General features: G+C 40.2%; 1 protein-coding gene across 1 annotated transcript in view; it reads right to left on the reverse strand.

The window, feature by feature from the left end:
• The window catches only part of si:ch211-113j14.1 (cytochrome P450 27C1), a 28,434-nt gene that overhangs the window by 7,172 nt on the left and 4,600 nt on the right, over positions 1–16,662 (reverse strand). Inside the window, exons 2-5 of the mRNA XM_017702174.2 lie at positions 14,708–14,898; positions 13,156–13,355; positions 4,649–4,846; positions 1,791–1,954 (exon numbers count right to left, since the gene is read on the reverse strand). Of these exons, the coding sequence (XP_017557663.1) occupies positions 1,791–1,954; positions 4,649–4,846; positions 13,156–13,355; positions 14,708–14,898 (753 nt within the window). The remainder of the gene's footprint in view (positions 1–1,790; positions 1,955–4,648; positions 4,847–13,155; positions 13,356–14,707; positions 14,899–16,662) is intronic.

Consider the following 16,662-nt stretch of genomic DNA (forward strand, 5'->3'; position numbering starts at 1 on the left):
GAGGAAGGCGGTGTTAGGAGTCTTGCCCAAGGACTCTTATTGGTGTAGTGTAGGGTGTTTGCCACGGTGGGGATTGAACCCCAGTCTACAGCGTAGAAGGCAGAGGTGTTACCCACTACACTAACCAACCACATCTGCCTTCTTACGCATATAAACTTGAGTGGCATCCTATTCTTAATCCATAGGGTTTAATATGATGTTGGCCCACCCTTTGCAGCTATAAGAGCTTCAACTCTTCCGGGAAGGCTTTCCACAAGGTTTAGGACTGTGTTTATGGGAATTTTTGACCATTCTTCCAGAAGCGCATTAGTGAGGTCAGACACTGATGTTGGACGAGAAGACCTGGCTCGCAGTCTCCGCTCTAATTCATCCCAAAGGTGTTCTATCGGGTTGAGGTCAGGACTCTGTGCAGGCCAGTCAAGTTCTTCCACACCAAACTCGCTCATCCATGTCTTTATGGACCTTGCTTTGTGCACTGGTGCGCAGTCATGCTGGAACAGGAAGGGGCCGTCCCCAAACTGTTCCCACAAAGTTGGGAGCATGAAATTGCCAACTCCTGAAAAACAACCCCACACCATAATCCCCCCTCCACCAAACTTTACACTTGGCACAATGCAGTCAGACAAGCACCGTTCTCCTGGCAACTGCCAAACACAGACTCGTCCATCAGATTGCCAGAAGCGTGAGTGGTCACTCCAGAGAACACGTCTCCACTGCTCTAGAGTCCAGTGGTGGCGCTTTACACCACTGCATTTGACGCGGTTTGCACTGGTTGCGCTTGGTTATGTAAGGCTTGGATGCAGCTGCTCAGCCATGGAAACTCATTCCATGAAGCTCTCTGTGCTGTTTTTGAGCTAATCTGAAGGCCACATGAAGTTTGGAGGTCTGTAGTGATTGACTCTGCAGAAAGTTGGTGACCTCTGCGCCCTATGCACCTCAGCATCTGCTGACCCTGCTCTGTCATTTTGTGGCCGACCACTTTGTGGCTGAGTTGCTGTCATTCCCAATTGCTTCCACTTTATACATGCCTAGGGCTTTGGTTTTATACACCTGTGGCCATGGACATGATTGGAACACCTGAATTCAATGATCTGGATGGGTGAGTGAATACTTTTGTACCAACCCCCAAAATAACACAAGCAGTCTGTGTGATAGAACAGTAACAATTACCAACATCAAATGTTTTTAAATGTGTTTGAGGTATTTTCAATACAATGTTTTTGCCATTCTGCTTCACAATATATACACAATATACACAGCAGCAAAAGCTTTTTAAGTGCTACTTTAATTTTCTGTAGTTTCCTAAGAAGCTGCTGCTGCAAGATGAGGGCAGACTCCAGCAAATTAGCGTCTCTGCCCTCTTGTCCCCTTTGTATTTTTTGTAATGTTCATGGGTTTATTGTAATGTTCAGGTCTTTTGTTATGAAATTCATTACAGTCTTCTGACGTATGATGTACTGTTATAGTTCTCCCTAAAGAAGTGACTTCCATCTCACCAAAGTTAACCTTGTGCTTTTTAGCTGTGATTAAATGTTAGTCCTTAAATTAATTTGCAGGTCTAGCCAGAGACAAAAAGCTCTTAAACTTTTGCTAACTTTGTTAATACAGCTGGTGCTACATAATGTAAGTTTATGGTACTGCTGCCACCATTTTGCCCCTAACTGGTTTATGGACCAAATATAATGAGAAGTCTTGGGTGAATTAAAATCTCTCCAGCTCATGTTTTTGGCTGCACCGCTCAGCTTTACACACACTCACCCCCCCAAATATACACCCACACACACACTCACTGTGTCAACTCCTCCCAGCAGCAGCTCAGTGATGGTGATGTACACCTCAGCCAGGGAGAGCTTGTTACTGGACAGCAGATAGGTGAGGTACATGCCCTCCACTTTCTCACCCTGCTGCACCTGTTCATCCATCTGCTTCACCTTCCTGTCAATCAAAAGCCGGGCTATGTCCCAGCAGAACAACATACATTAAAACTTCCTGTTACTTCACTGGAGAAAAAAAAGGGAGTTGTGACTCTACTGAGAATGTAATATTGAGAAATACCTCCTCATCCACAAATGATTCAGTATTGTATTTCCAGATCAGGGTTTTGCAACCCACCAGCACTGGAGATTAGGTAAACGCACATATGAAGAGAACACTTTACAGCATGCTACATACAGCTCCTCAACTGGGGCTGAGCTACACCACTGTTCTGAAGTTTGGAGTCAATGTTTTCAATTATATAAAAGACATTTGGTTGCAGACAAATGTATGAAATGATTCTAATCTGCTAGTTCTGTGCAACTTCACAGACATCAAATAATGAGCTAGCAAGCTGAAAAAAAATTATGTTCAGAAAAAAATGTTCAGAATGATGAAGAGAGCTGTATGACTGTGTGGGGGAAAATACATAGACGTGAGAACTAAGTACTAATAAAATCAATATCCACAATGCCTCTGATAACTTGACAAAAAAAGATTATAAATAGGTAATTACAGCATTTATTACTTAGTAACTTATTTTTGTTTCCAAAGTACATGTAGTATTGAATAAAGCATCCAAAACCATTTTTCAAAATTACTGTAATTATAGTAAGTAATTATAGCATAATAAAGTAAAACAACAATAAAAACATGAAAATATTATTAAGATTATGAAATAAAATGGTTACTTAAACATATGCTTAAATTTTATATATTCTACACTGCTCAAAAAAATAAAGGGAACACTCAAATAACACATCCTAGATCTGAATGAATGAAATATTCTCATTGAATTCTTTGTTCTGTGCAAAGTTGAATGTGCTGACAACAAAATCACAAAAATCATCAATGGAAATCAAATTTATTAACCAGTGGAGGCCTGGATTTGGAGTCACACACAAAATTAAAGTGGAAAAACACACGACAGGCTGATCCAACTTTGATGTAATGTCCTTAAAACAAGTCAAAATGAGGCTCAGTATTGTGTCTGGCCTGTATGACCTCCCTACAATGCCTGGGCATGCTCCTGATGAGGATCTCCTCTCCTGAGGGATCTGGACTAAAGCATCCGCCAACTCCTGGACAGTCTGTGGTGCAATGTGGTGGTGGTGGATGGAGCGAGACATGATGTCCCAGATGTGCTCAATTGGATTCAGGTCTGGGGAACGGGCGGGCCAGTCCATAGCTTCAATGCCTTCATCGTGCAGGAACTGCTGACACACTCCAGCCACATGAGGTCTAGCACTGTCCTGCATTAGGAGGAACCCAGGGCCAACCGCACCAGCATATGGTCTCACAAGGGGTAGGAGGATCTCATCTCAGTACCTAATGGCAGTCAGGCTACCACTGGCGAGCACATGGAGGGCTGTGCGGCCCTCCAAAGAAATGCCACCCCACACCATTACTGACCCACTGCCAAACCGGTCATGCTGAAGGATGTTGCAGGCAGCAGATCGCTCTCCACGGTGTCTCCAGACTCTGTCACGTCTGTCACATGTGCTCAGTGTGAACCTGCTTTCATCTGTGGAGAGCACAGTGGCAAACTTGCCAATCCTGGTGTTCTCTGGCAAATGCCAAGCGTCCTGCACGGTGTTGGGCTCTGAGCACAACCCCCATCTGTGGACGTCGGGCCCTCATACCATCCTCATGGAGTCGGTTTCTAACCTTTGGTGCAGACACATGCACATTTGTGGCCTGCTGGAGGTCATTTTGCAGGGCTCTGGCAGTGCTCCTCCTGTTCCTCCTTTCATAAAGGTGGAGGTAGCGGTCCTGCTGCTGGGTTGTTGCCCTCCTACGGCCTCCTCCACGTCTCCTGGTGTACTGGCCTGTCTCCTGGTAGCGCCTCCAGCCTCTGGACACTACGCTGACAGACACAGCAAACCTTCTTGCCACAGCTCGCATTGATGTGCCATCCTGGATGAGCTGCACTACCTGAGCCACTTGTGTGGGTTGTAGAGTCCGTCTCATGCTACCACGAGTGTGAAAGCACCACCAACATTCACAAGTGACCAAAACATCAGCCAGAAAGCAGAAAGGTACTGAGAAGTGATCTGTGGTCTCCACCTGCAGAACCACTCCTTTATTGAGTGTGTCTTGCTAATTGCCAATAATTTCCACCTGTTGTCTGTTCCATTTGCACAACAGCTGTGAAACTGATTGTCAATCAGTGTTGCTTCCTAAGTGGACAGTTTGATTTCATAGAAGTTTGATTTACTTGGAGTTATATTGTGTTGTTTAAGTGTCCCCTTTATTGTTTTGAGCAGTGTACATTCAATCAATGATCATTCATATAGAATTCATGTTATTATAAGCCTTCAGAAGAGGTTTCACTTAAATACATATACTATATATGTCTGTTATTTAAGAATTACTATTAATTCTACTATTAAATTAATAACAAAGAAGTTAACATGACAAATGATCCCATACTTTTGACCATACAAAGCTCTGTGCCTCTCTCCAAAAAAACAGGTTTTATTGATCTTCTTTAAAAAAAAAAGTTAACAGCCTCAAAAGAAAACACACCTCTGCACATTTTAGTGCACAATTACTGTTGATTTGCTGAATTTGACTAGTGGGGGAAAACATGCAATGTGGCCTCTCAGCAAATAAATAAGAATGATGCACTAAAATTGCAAGGGGGGGGGGGGGTCAATGTATTCATACCCACCCACGCTGTAGAGATCATCCCAGGCCTGGATGAACTGCTTCCAGAAGGGAAAGATTTTGCGGGTCCAGCGAGGAAAAAACAGCACGGTCTCCGAAAGGGTCAGCATATTGTTGGCCGCAGCAATGAAACGGAGCGTTTCTGTGGGAATTTCTTCCTGCAGGCAGCCCAAGCGCGTCTCAAAGAGGATTGAGGAAATTCCTGACCAGAGAGATAACAGAAAAGGTCTTTAGAAAGCGGATCCTGATAAACTCAGAAATGACTCCAACAGGGAGTTACTTGGATCACTAAGAGCAAAACCTTCAACTTCTAAGACTGAACTTTGGAGGTGTGGAAAAATATCCCTTTCTGAAAAGAAAGGAACAATGGACAAACTAGACACTGAATAAAATGATAAATGAAAATTGGAATTTCTGTATGTTACTGTATGAAAATTACTGTATGTATATGACCTTTGTTCTGATTGGCCATCCTGTATTGTGCCTCATTCCAAAAGCAAATTTATCATAAACATTATGAGTCATACTGTGTGTTATGAAAATGTCTTCCAGTCTTGCAGTATTCTTGTCCATCATCACCCCTGTACAGTTTGCCAAGAGCAAGAATCACTGATCCAAAATACTTCTAAGAGAATGAAGATCAGGTTCTATGAGTGTTAGGTAAGCACAAAAGCAAGCCAAAAAAAAGATAATTTTATACTTCACTTCACTGCAGACGTCAAACTCAGTTCAACTAAAGGAGCCAGTCTGTTCAGATACAATCAGATCTCTCACATCTCTCTGGCAGTGGAGAGATGGAAAATTCTTTACTGTATAATCAGTTACTCAATCTAACAGCAGTACATGTTTGAGATGTTTCAGACTGTAATCTCAACAGCAGTGGTGGACAGTAACTAAGTAAATGTAATTAGCTTCTGTACTTAAGTAATTTTTTCATGTATCTGTACTGAAGTTTTTCCATTTTGGGCGACTTTTTACTCTCACTCCACTACATTTCAGAGTCTAATATCTGACTTCTTCCTCCACTACATTTTGATAAATCTGTCATTCCTTTTGGTTTCTGTGTGAATAAAAATGTAACATATCAAAATGCAAAGCAAAGTGCAAAGCCAGAGCACCAATCAGGGCCCAGCGGTCACTTTGTTTAGAGCCGGTTTTGACCTGTTGGTCATACCAACCCAGTGCAGCACACGGTTCAATGTCAGTGCAGCAGCGTCAAATTTTGGGAGAGTCTGTTCAACATAAATGATGAACTAACCTAACTTTGTGTAAATAGAGCTCAATATAGAAATATGTCCACATATGCAGTCGAGACTGACGCGGCTTTTTTCTGAATTTCTACAAACACCATTTCATTTTATAGTAAATGAGTTTGGGCTGGTTTATGTTTATGAACAGAGCCTACAGATCAACATAGTAAAGGAGCTCATCTGTGATCCTGAGTTTAAAGCCAGTTTTTATTCAACTTAAACTTGGAACTAAGTTGTAAATAAATCTGAAACTGAAACTTTGCTTATTTGTAAAAAGTGATTTCAGAGCCACTCGGTTCTCCCTGATGGAAACTGCTTGCCTTCAGTGTTTTGTGCTTGTGATCATTTAAATAGACGTCATCGTCACTAATTAATTAAATTCTATTCAATTCTATTAAAAGCCTGGTTTATCAAGAGCAACACTGGAGTATTTTCACCTAAAATAATTTAATAAAGCAAGTCTTGTTATAAAAACAGTAACAGGACATTAGAACCATAATTAATCTTTTAGTACTTTTACTTTTGATACTTAAGTACATTTGAAGGCAAATACTTTTGTACTTTTACTCAAGTGGAGGTCTAAAGGGAGGAAACCGTAGTATTGGATATTGTCTCAAAGAAAAAAAAGATGACAATTTTTAAAATCATATCATAACATTATTTATTATTATTGCCATTTTCTTTTTCTTGTTCTTTGTGTTGTTGTTGTTAATATTATCTTGTTAACTTGCTGATTTGTATGACTGCTGGAATCTGTTAATTTATTTACTTTATACTTCTGCTTTTGAATGAAACCTGAAGTATTGCAAGGTAATTGAAAAACATCACTGATAAACAATTCTTGTCACAGCAAGTAGCACAACTGGTATCCCGGAGATGAGCTGGCAGCCCTGACCAGCTGAGACCAGTGGCCACCCACTTACTCACTGAGCTGTTTGCTATCCAAGGTCAACCAGAGGAGGATAGTTTCCCCTTTAGACTCTTGGCTCCTCTCAGGGCTTCTATCTCTTGCCTTTAGGGAGTTTTTCCTTGCCATTGTCATCACATGTGACGCGCATGGGGACTTGGAACTGGAAAGCTGCTTATGACAACACCTGTTGTAAAAAGCGCTATACAAATATACTTTCACTTGACTTGCCTGTTTGATTGCCTGGTGCAGTTTTAATAAGTTTGTTTCTCCATAGACATTTTGAAAAATTCTAGGATAAAGAGTTTTAAGCACTCAACTAATCAGCTCTAAGATAAATTGACATAACTTTCATGTACATAAAATGATTGAATTTTATCATTCTAGTTTGACAGTTTGTTCATTTTATCTTTGTTATGTTTGTTAGGTACAATAAACCTTACAAAAGATGAATTATTGGCTAAATCTAAGAATTATGTTAAACCCAATACGGCCTATCTCCTTATTCTTGAAGTGAGCTCAAAGAACAAATATAATTACAGAAGGGGAACCTCATGGGTGCAGAAAGTTTGACGTAATAATGAGTGAAGTAAAGGGCTTTTGAGCATGTAACAGTTCAGAACGGAGTTAACAGGCCTAACTGACTACAGCTGAGATATCCCTGTGCTTTTCACAGAAAAGGTTCATTGGACAGAGGGCTAACCAGAAAACACTGCTTTTGCATGACATTCAGGCAGATCTTGTTCTCTTCAGATCAGATACACAACTACTGCATGGTGGTGACCCACTAGCATTTATAAACAAAAACTTCATAAACAAAATTTTGTGTCCCAAAAGACTGATAAAAACAATACCCGGGTAATAAAAACTAGTATAAGTTACAGTTATCAGAATGGCTTTTTCATCTTTATAAAGATGAAATTGTCAAATGTCTGAAATTTTAGCAAATATTTGTTGCAGCTCTTGATATGAGTGATAACATTAAAGTGATAAAACTAATGCTATTATACTATATTGTCAAAAGCATCCACTCATCTGCCTTCACACCCATATGAAACTGAGTGACATTCCATTCTTAATCCATAGGGTTTAATATGATGTCGGCCCACCCTTTGCAGCTATAACAGCTTTAGCTCTTCTGGGAAGGCTTTCCACAAGGTTTAGGAGTGTGCTCATGGGAATTTTTGACTATTCTTCCAGAAGCAAATTTGTGAGGTCAGACATTGATGCTGGACAAGAAGGCCTGGCTCACAGTCTCAGCTCTAATTCATCCCAAAGGTGTTCTGTCGCGTTGAGGTCAGGACTCTGTGCAGGCCAGTCAAGTTCTTCCAAACCAAACTCGCTCATCCATGTCTTTATGGACCTTGCTTTGTGCACTGGTGCGCAGTCATGTTGGAACAGGAAGGAACTGTCCCCAAACTGTTCCCACAAAGTTGTGAGCGTGAAATTGTCGAAAATTTCTTGGTCAGCTGAAGCATTAAGAAATCCTTTCACTGGACCTAAGGGGCCAAGCCCAGCTCCTGAAAAACAACCCCACACCATAATCCCTCCTCCACCAAACTTTACACTTGGCACAATGCAGTCAGACAAGTACCGTTCTCCTGGCAACCACCAAACCCAGACTCATCCATCGGCTTGCAAGATGGAGAAGCGTGATAGTCTCCGCTGCTCTAGAGGCCAGTGGCGGCACTTTACACCACTGCAAAAAACTAGTGAATTTAACATCAAAACACACGAAGAAACAAACCAAAAACATTACAGTAAATACTAAGGGGGCGAGAGGGCAGAGACATTGAGTAGCTGCTGTTTTTAAATCAATTCATTACGAATTCGCTTTTTCACTCTGAAAAAAAAATCACAGTGCATCCCATGAAGGCAGCATTGAGCAGCTTCTACATGGTGAGAGATACATGGTAGCACACAGAAAGCTCTATTTCTACACGTTGATGTGCTTCACTGGGGCCAACGTGGATAGTTGCATGAGCTGTAACTCCTATGATGGCAGATTTAAGTGAATTTTAAGGGGTTCATTGCCAAATTCTCAGAATGGTTAATATAATTCTGCGCTAATGCATCATAGTCCTACAGTTGAGGTGGACTGCTAGCTAACACACTCTAATAAACGAATTTAAGTAGTGAAGTCATTGGCTTATAGCAGGATCCGGCAGCAGGTTGCTAGCACAAGTAGGAGTAGTGTATAACTACACTACAAATAACGGTGTAATAAACCTTCATAATAAACGCCGTTAACACAATTAGAAAAGCTTAATTAACCTACGGGGAATTTCGTCTAAGAAGAGCAGAGTCACTTTATGTGAAGGAGAGGAACGTGATATTACCAACTCTGACTGGCACTTTGGCAGATCTGACATCACCTGCACCAAATTTAGACCCACCCAAATCAAATCGAACTAAGAAAACAAAAGGAAAAAAAAGGAAATTCCAATAATCTCTCAACAGAAAAGACTTTCTTTCTCCTAGTAAGAACACCATAAAAACTGCAGAAAACAGACCATTATATTTACATTTTTGTAACATTAATTACAGATTATGAAAATAAGTGGACAGGGGCTTTAAGGGGTTTTATACTTGAGCTTTCCCAGACAAGATAAAGAAGGAATATTCAAAGAATGCCTTTGATTAGTGGTACATTGAATAGACACTTATTATGCTCAAAAGACATTCAGAAGTAGAATACAAAGCCAGATAAAGCACTCGAGATAACACTCGATTAAGCTGAACCGTGACTTTCCCATTGAAATCGTTTCGTAATAATTTTGTAATAAATGAGTTTGTATAATACAAATGTTCACTTTTCTTTTAGGATAATTCTTAAGCTTAACACCAAAACAAGTCTCAAAAATGATGACCCTTCGATCACTAGTTATTGTTATTTTGCTATAGTTTCATTTCACGCAAGTTGTAATTACACTTAAATAATTACACTGTTCATAATGTCATGAACTATGTTTACATTTTATTCACATTCTATTTAAACAGGTTCTAGTTCACACTTTGTCCACTGTTTATAATATCAAACAATAAAATTGTACAGTAAAAATGTATGTAAGATGTCTTTAGAAAAACAAAACTATACGCAATAAAAAACTTTTGATAGGATTTCTCTGCTTGTTTTATCAGCTAAGAGTGATGAATCATTAATATAATCTTCTTCTTCTTTCGGCTGCTCCCTTTAGGGGTCGACACAGTGGATCATCTGCCTCCATCTTGCCCTTTCCATTGCCTCCTCTACTTTTACACCAACCATCTCCATGTCCACCTTCACTACATCCATAAACCTTCTCTGAGGTCTACCTCTTCTCCTTCTACCTGGCAGCTCCATCTCCAGCATTCTTTGACCAATATATCCACTATTCCTCCTCAACACATGTCCAAACCATCTCAACCTGGCCTCTCTGGCTTTATCTCCAAACTGCTCCACCTTCACTGTCCCTCTGATCTGCTCATTCCTAATCTTGTCCAGCCTTGTCACTCCCAACGAAAATCTCAGCATCTTCATCTCCGCCACCTCCAGCTCAGCCTCCTGTCTTTTAGACAGAGCCACAGTCTCCAAACCAGACATCATAGCAGGACGCACTACTGTCTTGTAAACCTTCCCTTTCACTCTTGCTGCTATCCTTCTGTCACACATCAGCCCTGACACCCGTCTCCACCCACTCCATCCTGCCTGCACCCTCTTCCTCACCTCTTTTTTGCACTGTCCATTGTTCTGGATGGTTGACCCAAGATATTTGAAGTCATCCACCTTTATGACCTCTACTCCTTGTATCTTCACCTTTCCAACTGCCTCCCTCTCATTCACACACATGTATTCTGTCTTATCTCTACTAACCTTCATTCCTCTCATCTCCAGTGCCAACCTCCATCTCTCAAGATGCTCTTCCACCTGCTCTTTACTCTCACCACAGATTACAATGTCATCTGCAAACATCATAGTCCATGGAGCCTCCTGCCTGACCTCATCTGTCAACCTGTCCATCACCATTGCAAACAAGAAGGGCCTCAAAGCTGATCCCTGATGTAACCCTACCTTCACCTTGAAACCATTTGTCACTCCAACTGCACACCTCACCACTGTCTCACTATCCTCATACATGTCCTGCACCACCCTAATATACTTTTCAGCTACACCTGACTTCCTCATACAGTCCTACAGTTCCTCTCTTGGCACCCTATCATATGCCTTTTCTAGATCCAGAAAGACACAATGTAGCTCCTTCTGACCTTCTCTGTACTTCTCTACCAACACTCTCAATGCAAAAATTGCATCTGTGGTACTCTTTCTGGGCATGAAACCAAACTGCTGCTCACTGATCTGGACCTCTCGCCTTAGCCTTGCTTCAACAACTCTTTCCCATACCTTCATGGTGTGGCTAATCAACTTTATACCTCTGTAGTTACTGTAGCTCTGCACATCACCCTTGTTCTTAAAAATGGGGACCAGTAAACTGCTTCTCCACTCATCAGGCATCCTCTCACTCTCCAGGATTTTGTTAAACAACCTGGTTAAAAAGTCCACTGCCTTCTCTCCTAAACATCTCCATATCTCCACAGGTATGTCATCTGGACCAACTGCCTTTCCATTCTTCGTCCTTTTTAAAGCTGCCCTCACTTCCACCTTACTAATTCTCTGCACTTCCTGATCCACTATCTCTCCCCCCGTTGTCCTCCTCTCTCTCTCGTTTTCCTCATTCATTAGTTCCTCAAAGTACTCCTTCCATCTACTCATCACTCTCTGTTCACTCACTAGTACATTTCCCTCTCTATCCTTTATCAGCCTAACCTGCTGTACATCCTTTCCAGCTCTATTTTTGTTTAGCCAAACGATACAAGTTCTTTACTCCTTCTTTACAGAATCATTAATATAATAATTGATTTAAAAATTAGAACACAATTTATCACTGCAATTTTTAGGATTCAAATGTTGTAGTATCTTTATAAAGACTCCAAAACTCCAGCACAGCTGTCCTTTGTATTCCTAATGCTGTCACACCCAATTCAATCATAAACAAGTCTTTCAAGAAATTAATGAAGTGTATCAGAAGGAAGGAAAATGTTACATGGCAGGGGAGGAGCTCTGGGACAATGAGACTAGAACAGGTTTGCTCAACTTTTCTTCTAAATCTCTCAACTAAGAAGAAGCTTTAAGGTTTGGTGAGAAGTCTCAATTATAAAATTTTCCCCTTACTCCAAATGTAGTCAATTAGCCATGTTTGGTGGCCAAAGTTTAAGCTGCCACAAATAAAGGTAAATGAGGTTCTCACAGTTACTCAAAGTAAATTAAAATGCACCTTCTTGATGAATCTGCAATTAGGTTGGCACTGATGATGAGGGTATTCTGACTATCATTTAAACTGCTGGGTGGAGATTCTCCACAAGGGGAGCTAGTAGCACTCAAATCCCTTTTTTATGCATTATTGAAAGAGAGGAAACTGGTCTCACAAATGTACCTACAAATGCAAGAACTGCATGTTTTTGAAGCAAAAAGCCCCAAACCATGACAAGCATACTTAAAAACAGTGTTTTGTTTAACAACTAGATCCAGACAGAAAAGCTTAGCAAACAGGCTGCTCTGACAGAATGCAAGGATGTGCATATCATTTAAACCCTATATTTAATTGAAAATACAACAAAGACAACATATCAAATGTTGCCTACTTTGTATTTGATGCCAGCACGTAAAAGGAGACCCTGAACTTTTAAGCAGCTGAAATCCTAGATCAAGCAAGAATGGGAAAACATTTTATTCATTAACTACAGCAATTGGTCTCCTCAGTTCTCAAACACTTACAGAAAGCTGTTACAAGAAGAGGTGATACAACACAGTGATAAATATGCCCTCGTCCCAACTTTTTTTGAAAAGTGTTCAATATGGACATTCCAAAAAACAACACATTCTCTCAGTTTGCACAGCGTCCCAACAAAGTTGTACATATATGCGCACGATTATAAGGCTTCCGAGTTATGGTTATTCAGTTTTACTGTGCTAACTGTTTTATTGTTTTAAATGTTTTATTGTTGCAAAACCCCCAGGTTAATGAGCACATTACTCAATTAGTAATATTATCAACAATGACAAACTGCAAACTGTTCGCCTTAATCACTTATTGATTGAAGTTATTAAGTAGCGTTAATTTTGAATACACGTGCTTATAGAGTTTCTATATAGCACTATATGGCTTACTGTTACTTAGAAAATGAAACATAATGATATTAAAGCTAATCATTTTTAGCAATGCAACCTACTTTTGCTCATCACATAATATAATATTACATAAACAATTTCAAACGGCTAATTATATTTAGTTTCTTCTTCCCTTCCACCCCTCTGACCTTCAAAGCCAAACTTGTAGAGCTCAGAGGCGAGGTCATTCACAGTGTTCTTGTCCTGGCTGCGCAGACGCAGTCTCTCCAGACGATCTAGCAGGTCCGTCACCACGTCATGAATGACCGGTGCAAATGCAGCTGCTTCACGCAGCTTCAGCATCTTCGGGTTCAAGGCGCTGCGCATACGGTACCACTCAGGACCCGTACTGAAACATTGAGACATTATATTCAGGACAAATGAGGAGGATTCTTTTATTCTTCTATTAGGAGACCATCTCTGTCCCTTTGATATATTTTATAGGAGACAGATGTTGACTTTAGAAAGGCCAGTCAAGCACACAATCTGTGTCAATTGAGACACACTGATGTAGCACAATGAGCCCCGGCACCTTCTTTCTGAAATAACCATGGACTTTCCCAGGAAGAGTCTTGATGGCACTATACATCTCTCTAAAATCCCAATATACCCCTCTGCATCAATGGTACCTTCACACATATGCAAGTCACCCATGCTACGAGCACTGATGCAACCCCAGATGTTGGCTTTTGCACCTTTCATGGAGTGTGGATGGCCTCTTTCGTCTATGCCACATGTCCATTTTTCCCAAAATCAAGTTTAAATGTGGACTCTTCTGTCCACAGCACACACTTCCATTGTCTTTTGGAGGCCTTGAGATGAGTTTAGGCCTGAGAACTCAGCAGCATTTATGCATATAACTGATTTATGGCTTTCTCGAGTTTCAAGCTGCATTTCCTGATGCAGCGTCGGACTGTTCTGGATAACAACACCTTTCTGAAGTACTCCCGAGCCCATGTGATTGTATTTAACATAGTAGCATGATGGTTTCATAAAGCTAAAACATTTTTCAAGTCATTTCTTTGTACATTTGTCACTTAAATAAAGGTTCAAGAGAATGAACAAATTACAGATTCCTGGTTTTATCGTATTTTACAACAACGTCCCAAACTTTCGGATTTGTAGAAAAATTTTTCAGGAAATTTGAGCAAAATTTGAGCAAATAAGTCAAATGTGATTATGTGTGAACACATTATTAATTTAATTTACCACAGTTAATTGTTTTAATCATTTGATAGTTTTACTTCATTTGTTCTATGTAAATGACAGCTATAGAGTTGTGTTAGCAAGCTCTAACTTTAACACTGTCATTACCATCACACAAACAGCTGATGCCAAAAACTCAGTAACGACAACCACGACTCATTATTCCTTTATTCTACTTTATTGTAATATAGAAGCATAATTTAACATAAGCTACATATCATAATCATTCACAATTACTGTAACTTTCTAATCAAACAAATTCCCTATGTAGTCACTTACTGAATCAAGCCAATGCAGCAGAGACTGAAATGCATTTTTAACTATTTTCATTTTCCCTTCGTTATGTTCTGCTAAGAGAAAAGGCTGAAGTAGTAAACTACAGCACATCACATGTTCATCTGAGGCCTACAGTGTGCTGTGGTTTGAAGTTAGATGTTTGGCTACTTTGCGTGACAAGATGACAAACAAGGCAAAATTAGAAGCCGTGAGACTTACTCAACATGAAGCCCGTAAGCCTGGCCTCTCATTTCTCTGTACTCCTTCCAGTGAGGCAGTGCTGTGCGCACTGGGTAACGGCCCTCCTGCCGGATCACCTGTGAGATGAGCTCTGCTGTGGCCACATTGATCACATCAAATGGCCCGAAACGCGAGCGCCAGATTGGCCCATACAGCCGCTTATGCTCCAACTGCAAAAAAAAGGTTAGGTTAATTATTATTGCACTATTTTTTCTGCACTTGAGCAATAAACAATCAAAAAACATTTTTCCAACAGACTTCTCTCCAGGTTAAGGAACTTGTTGCCACTGAAGTGACATTTTTTCCTTCAATTAGCTCATCTTTTTCAATATTTTCCAGATTAACCTGAATGTTTTATTCCAGCTAGTCTGTAAAGTATTTCGCAGCCCATCTTGTTCCAATTGTATTCTGTTAGTTTTGGGGTAATTCCAGTTAGGTTTGTTGTTCTCAGCTCAGCTGCCAACCAAAAATCTTGTTTAGCTGCAACAAGATGTTTGTGTTTAAGTAGAAAATCAGTAACAGACTGCAGAACAAACCAAGTCTTTCGTCTACGGCAAGATATGACAACTGTTTTCTTTCAACAATATCCAATTTATGAGCTGTGGCAAGACATTTCATGTGTGAGTATCAGTGTAAAAGTGTTTATGTCTAATATAACCTAATCTAAAATATTAAATCCATAATTTCATAGAAATGGGTGTAGCTAGCTATTTAAATACATGTACACAGGAACTAGTATTATTTTCAATATGGCTTACTTCAGGTACCTTCTCTAGTTTGGAATAAAACTAAATGAAAAAGTAAATGGTACATTATCTTGTCATTTGTAAACAGGGTTTGGACAGTTTGCGCCAACTAAAACTGCAGTGAACACATGAATGTGTGTAACTTGGCTAGCTAGCCATATGCTTGCGGTCACAAACCAGTTTAGCCCAATTTAGCTCTCCACTGACCAGCTCGGCAGACTGCCAGTTCACACGGTAAACAAGCTGGGAAGCTCTGTCGGTAACATCTTGAGTAAATGGCTTTAAATTTAAATATTAACTGAGGAATTCACTAAAAATGACAAAACAAAGCAAAGAACATTTTACATGCTTTACCAGCTTCAGAAGCTGCCTAAGTAACTCAAGTGAACTGGATTTGAAAGAACACCTCAGTTAGCTTGATGCTAACCTTATACAGTGATCCCAAAGAGATGCTAGCAGAAATTAGCATGAGTGTAATGATAGAAATTGAAATAAAACGATGTACATGGAAAACAATTTGAAAGTATTATTTCATTTTGGCCAAAAAAAATGAATATATGTTTTACTGAATATTACTATAATCCATTACAATTGATTCTATTGCTCCAAAAACTGGTGCAGTTCAGAGCAAAGCAGCACAATGCACCCGCATTTTTACCCCCTTACTGCAGCGTGAAAGATGACATGGCATGAGTTTTTCTTCAGCTGTCGTTTCCTGAAGCAATGAGATACGCAGCTCTGTAAAGATGATATCAGACTGCTGCTCTGTAAAGATCTTATCAGCTCACTTCGAAGCTTTCAATGCCCACTAGTGACAGGGAGTCAATTCCAAAAGAATCGATTCTTCGACTCCAGCATGTCGAGCGTGAGCAACAAGTCGAAATCCTTGGAGTCGACTCTTCGTGTTTTTCCATTGCAGTTGGCTCGAGAGACATTTTGAGGAAGGAGTTTGTAATGCAGGAAAGATTCTTGAGTTTTTAACAGCTTAAAATTTAATTAACAGCTGTAAACAACGCTGCTCACCAGCCGCCGCCTAATTCCTTACAGCGCACAAAAACGTCTTGGATTCATCCTGCACGGCAACTCTTAATTTTTCTTCATGGTTAGGCTTGTTGTTTATTCTCAGTTGTGTAGATGGAGAGATGAAAGCTCTGTAGACACTATCTGGATTTAAACATGAACCTATTC

This window comes from Pygocentrus nattereri, chromosome 30, assembly GCF_015220715.1.
Source record: "Pygocentrus nattereri isolate fPygNat1 chromosome 30, fPygNat1.pri, whole genome shotgun sequence".
In the NCBI taxonomy this organism is placed as follows: domain Eukaryota; kingdom Metazoa; phylum Chordata; class Actinopteri; order Characiformes; family Serrasalmidae; genus Pygocentrus; species Pygocentrus nattereri.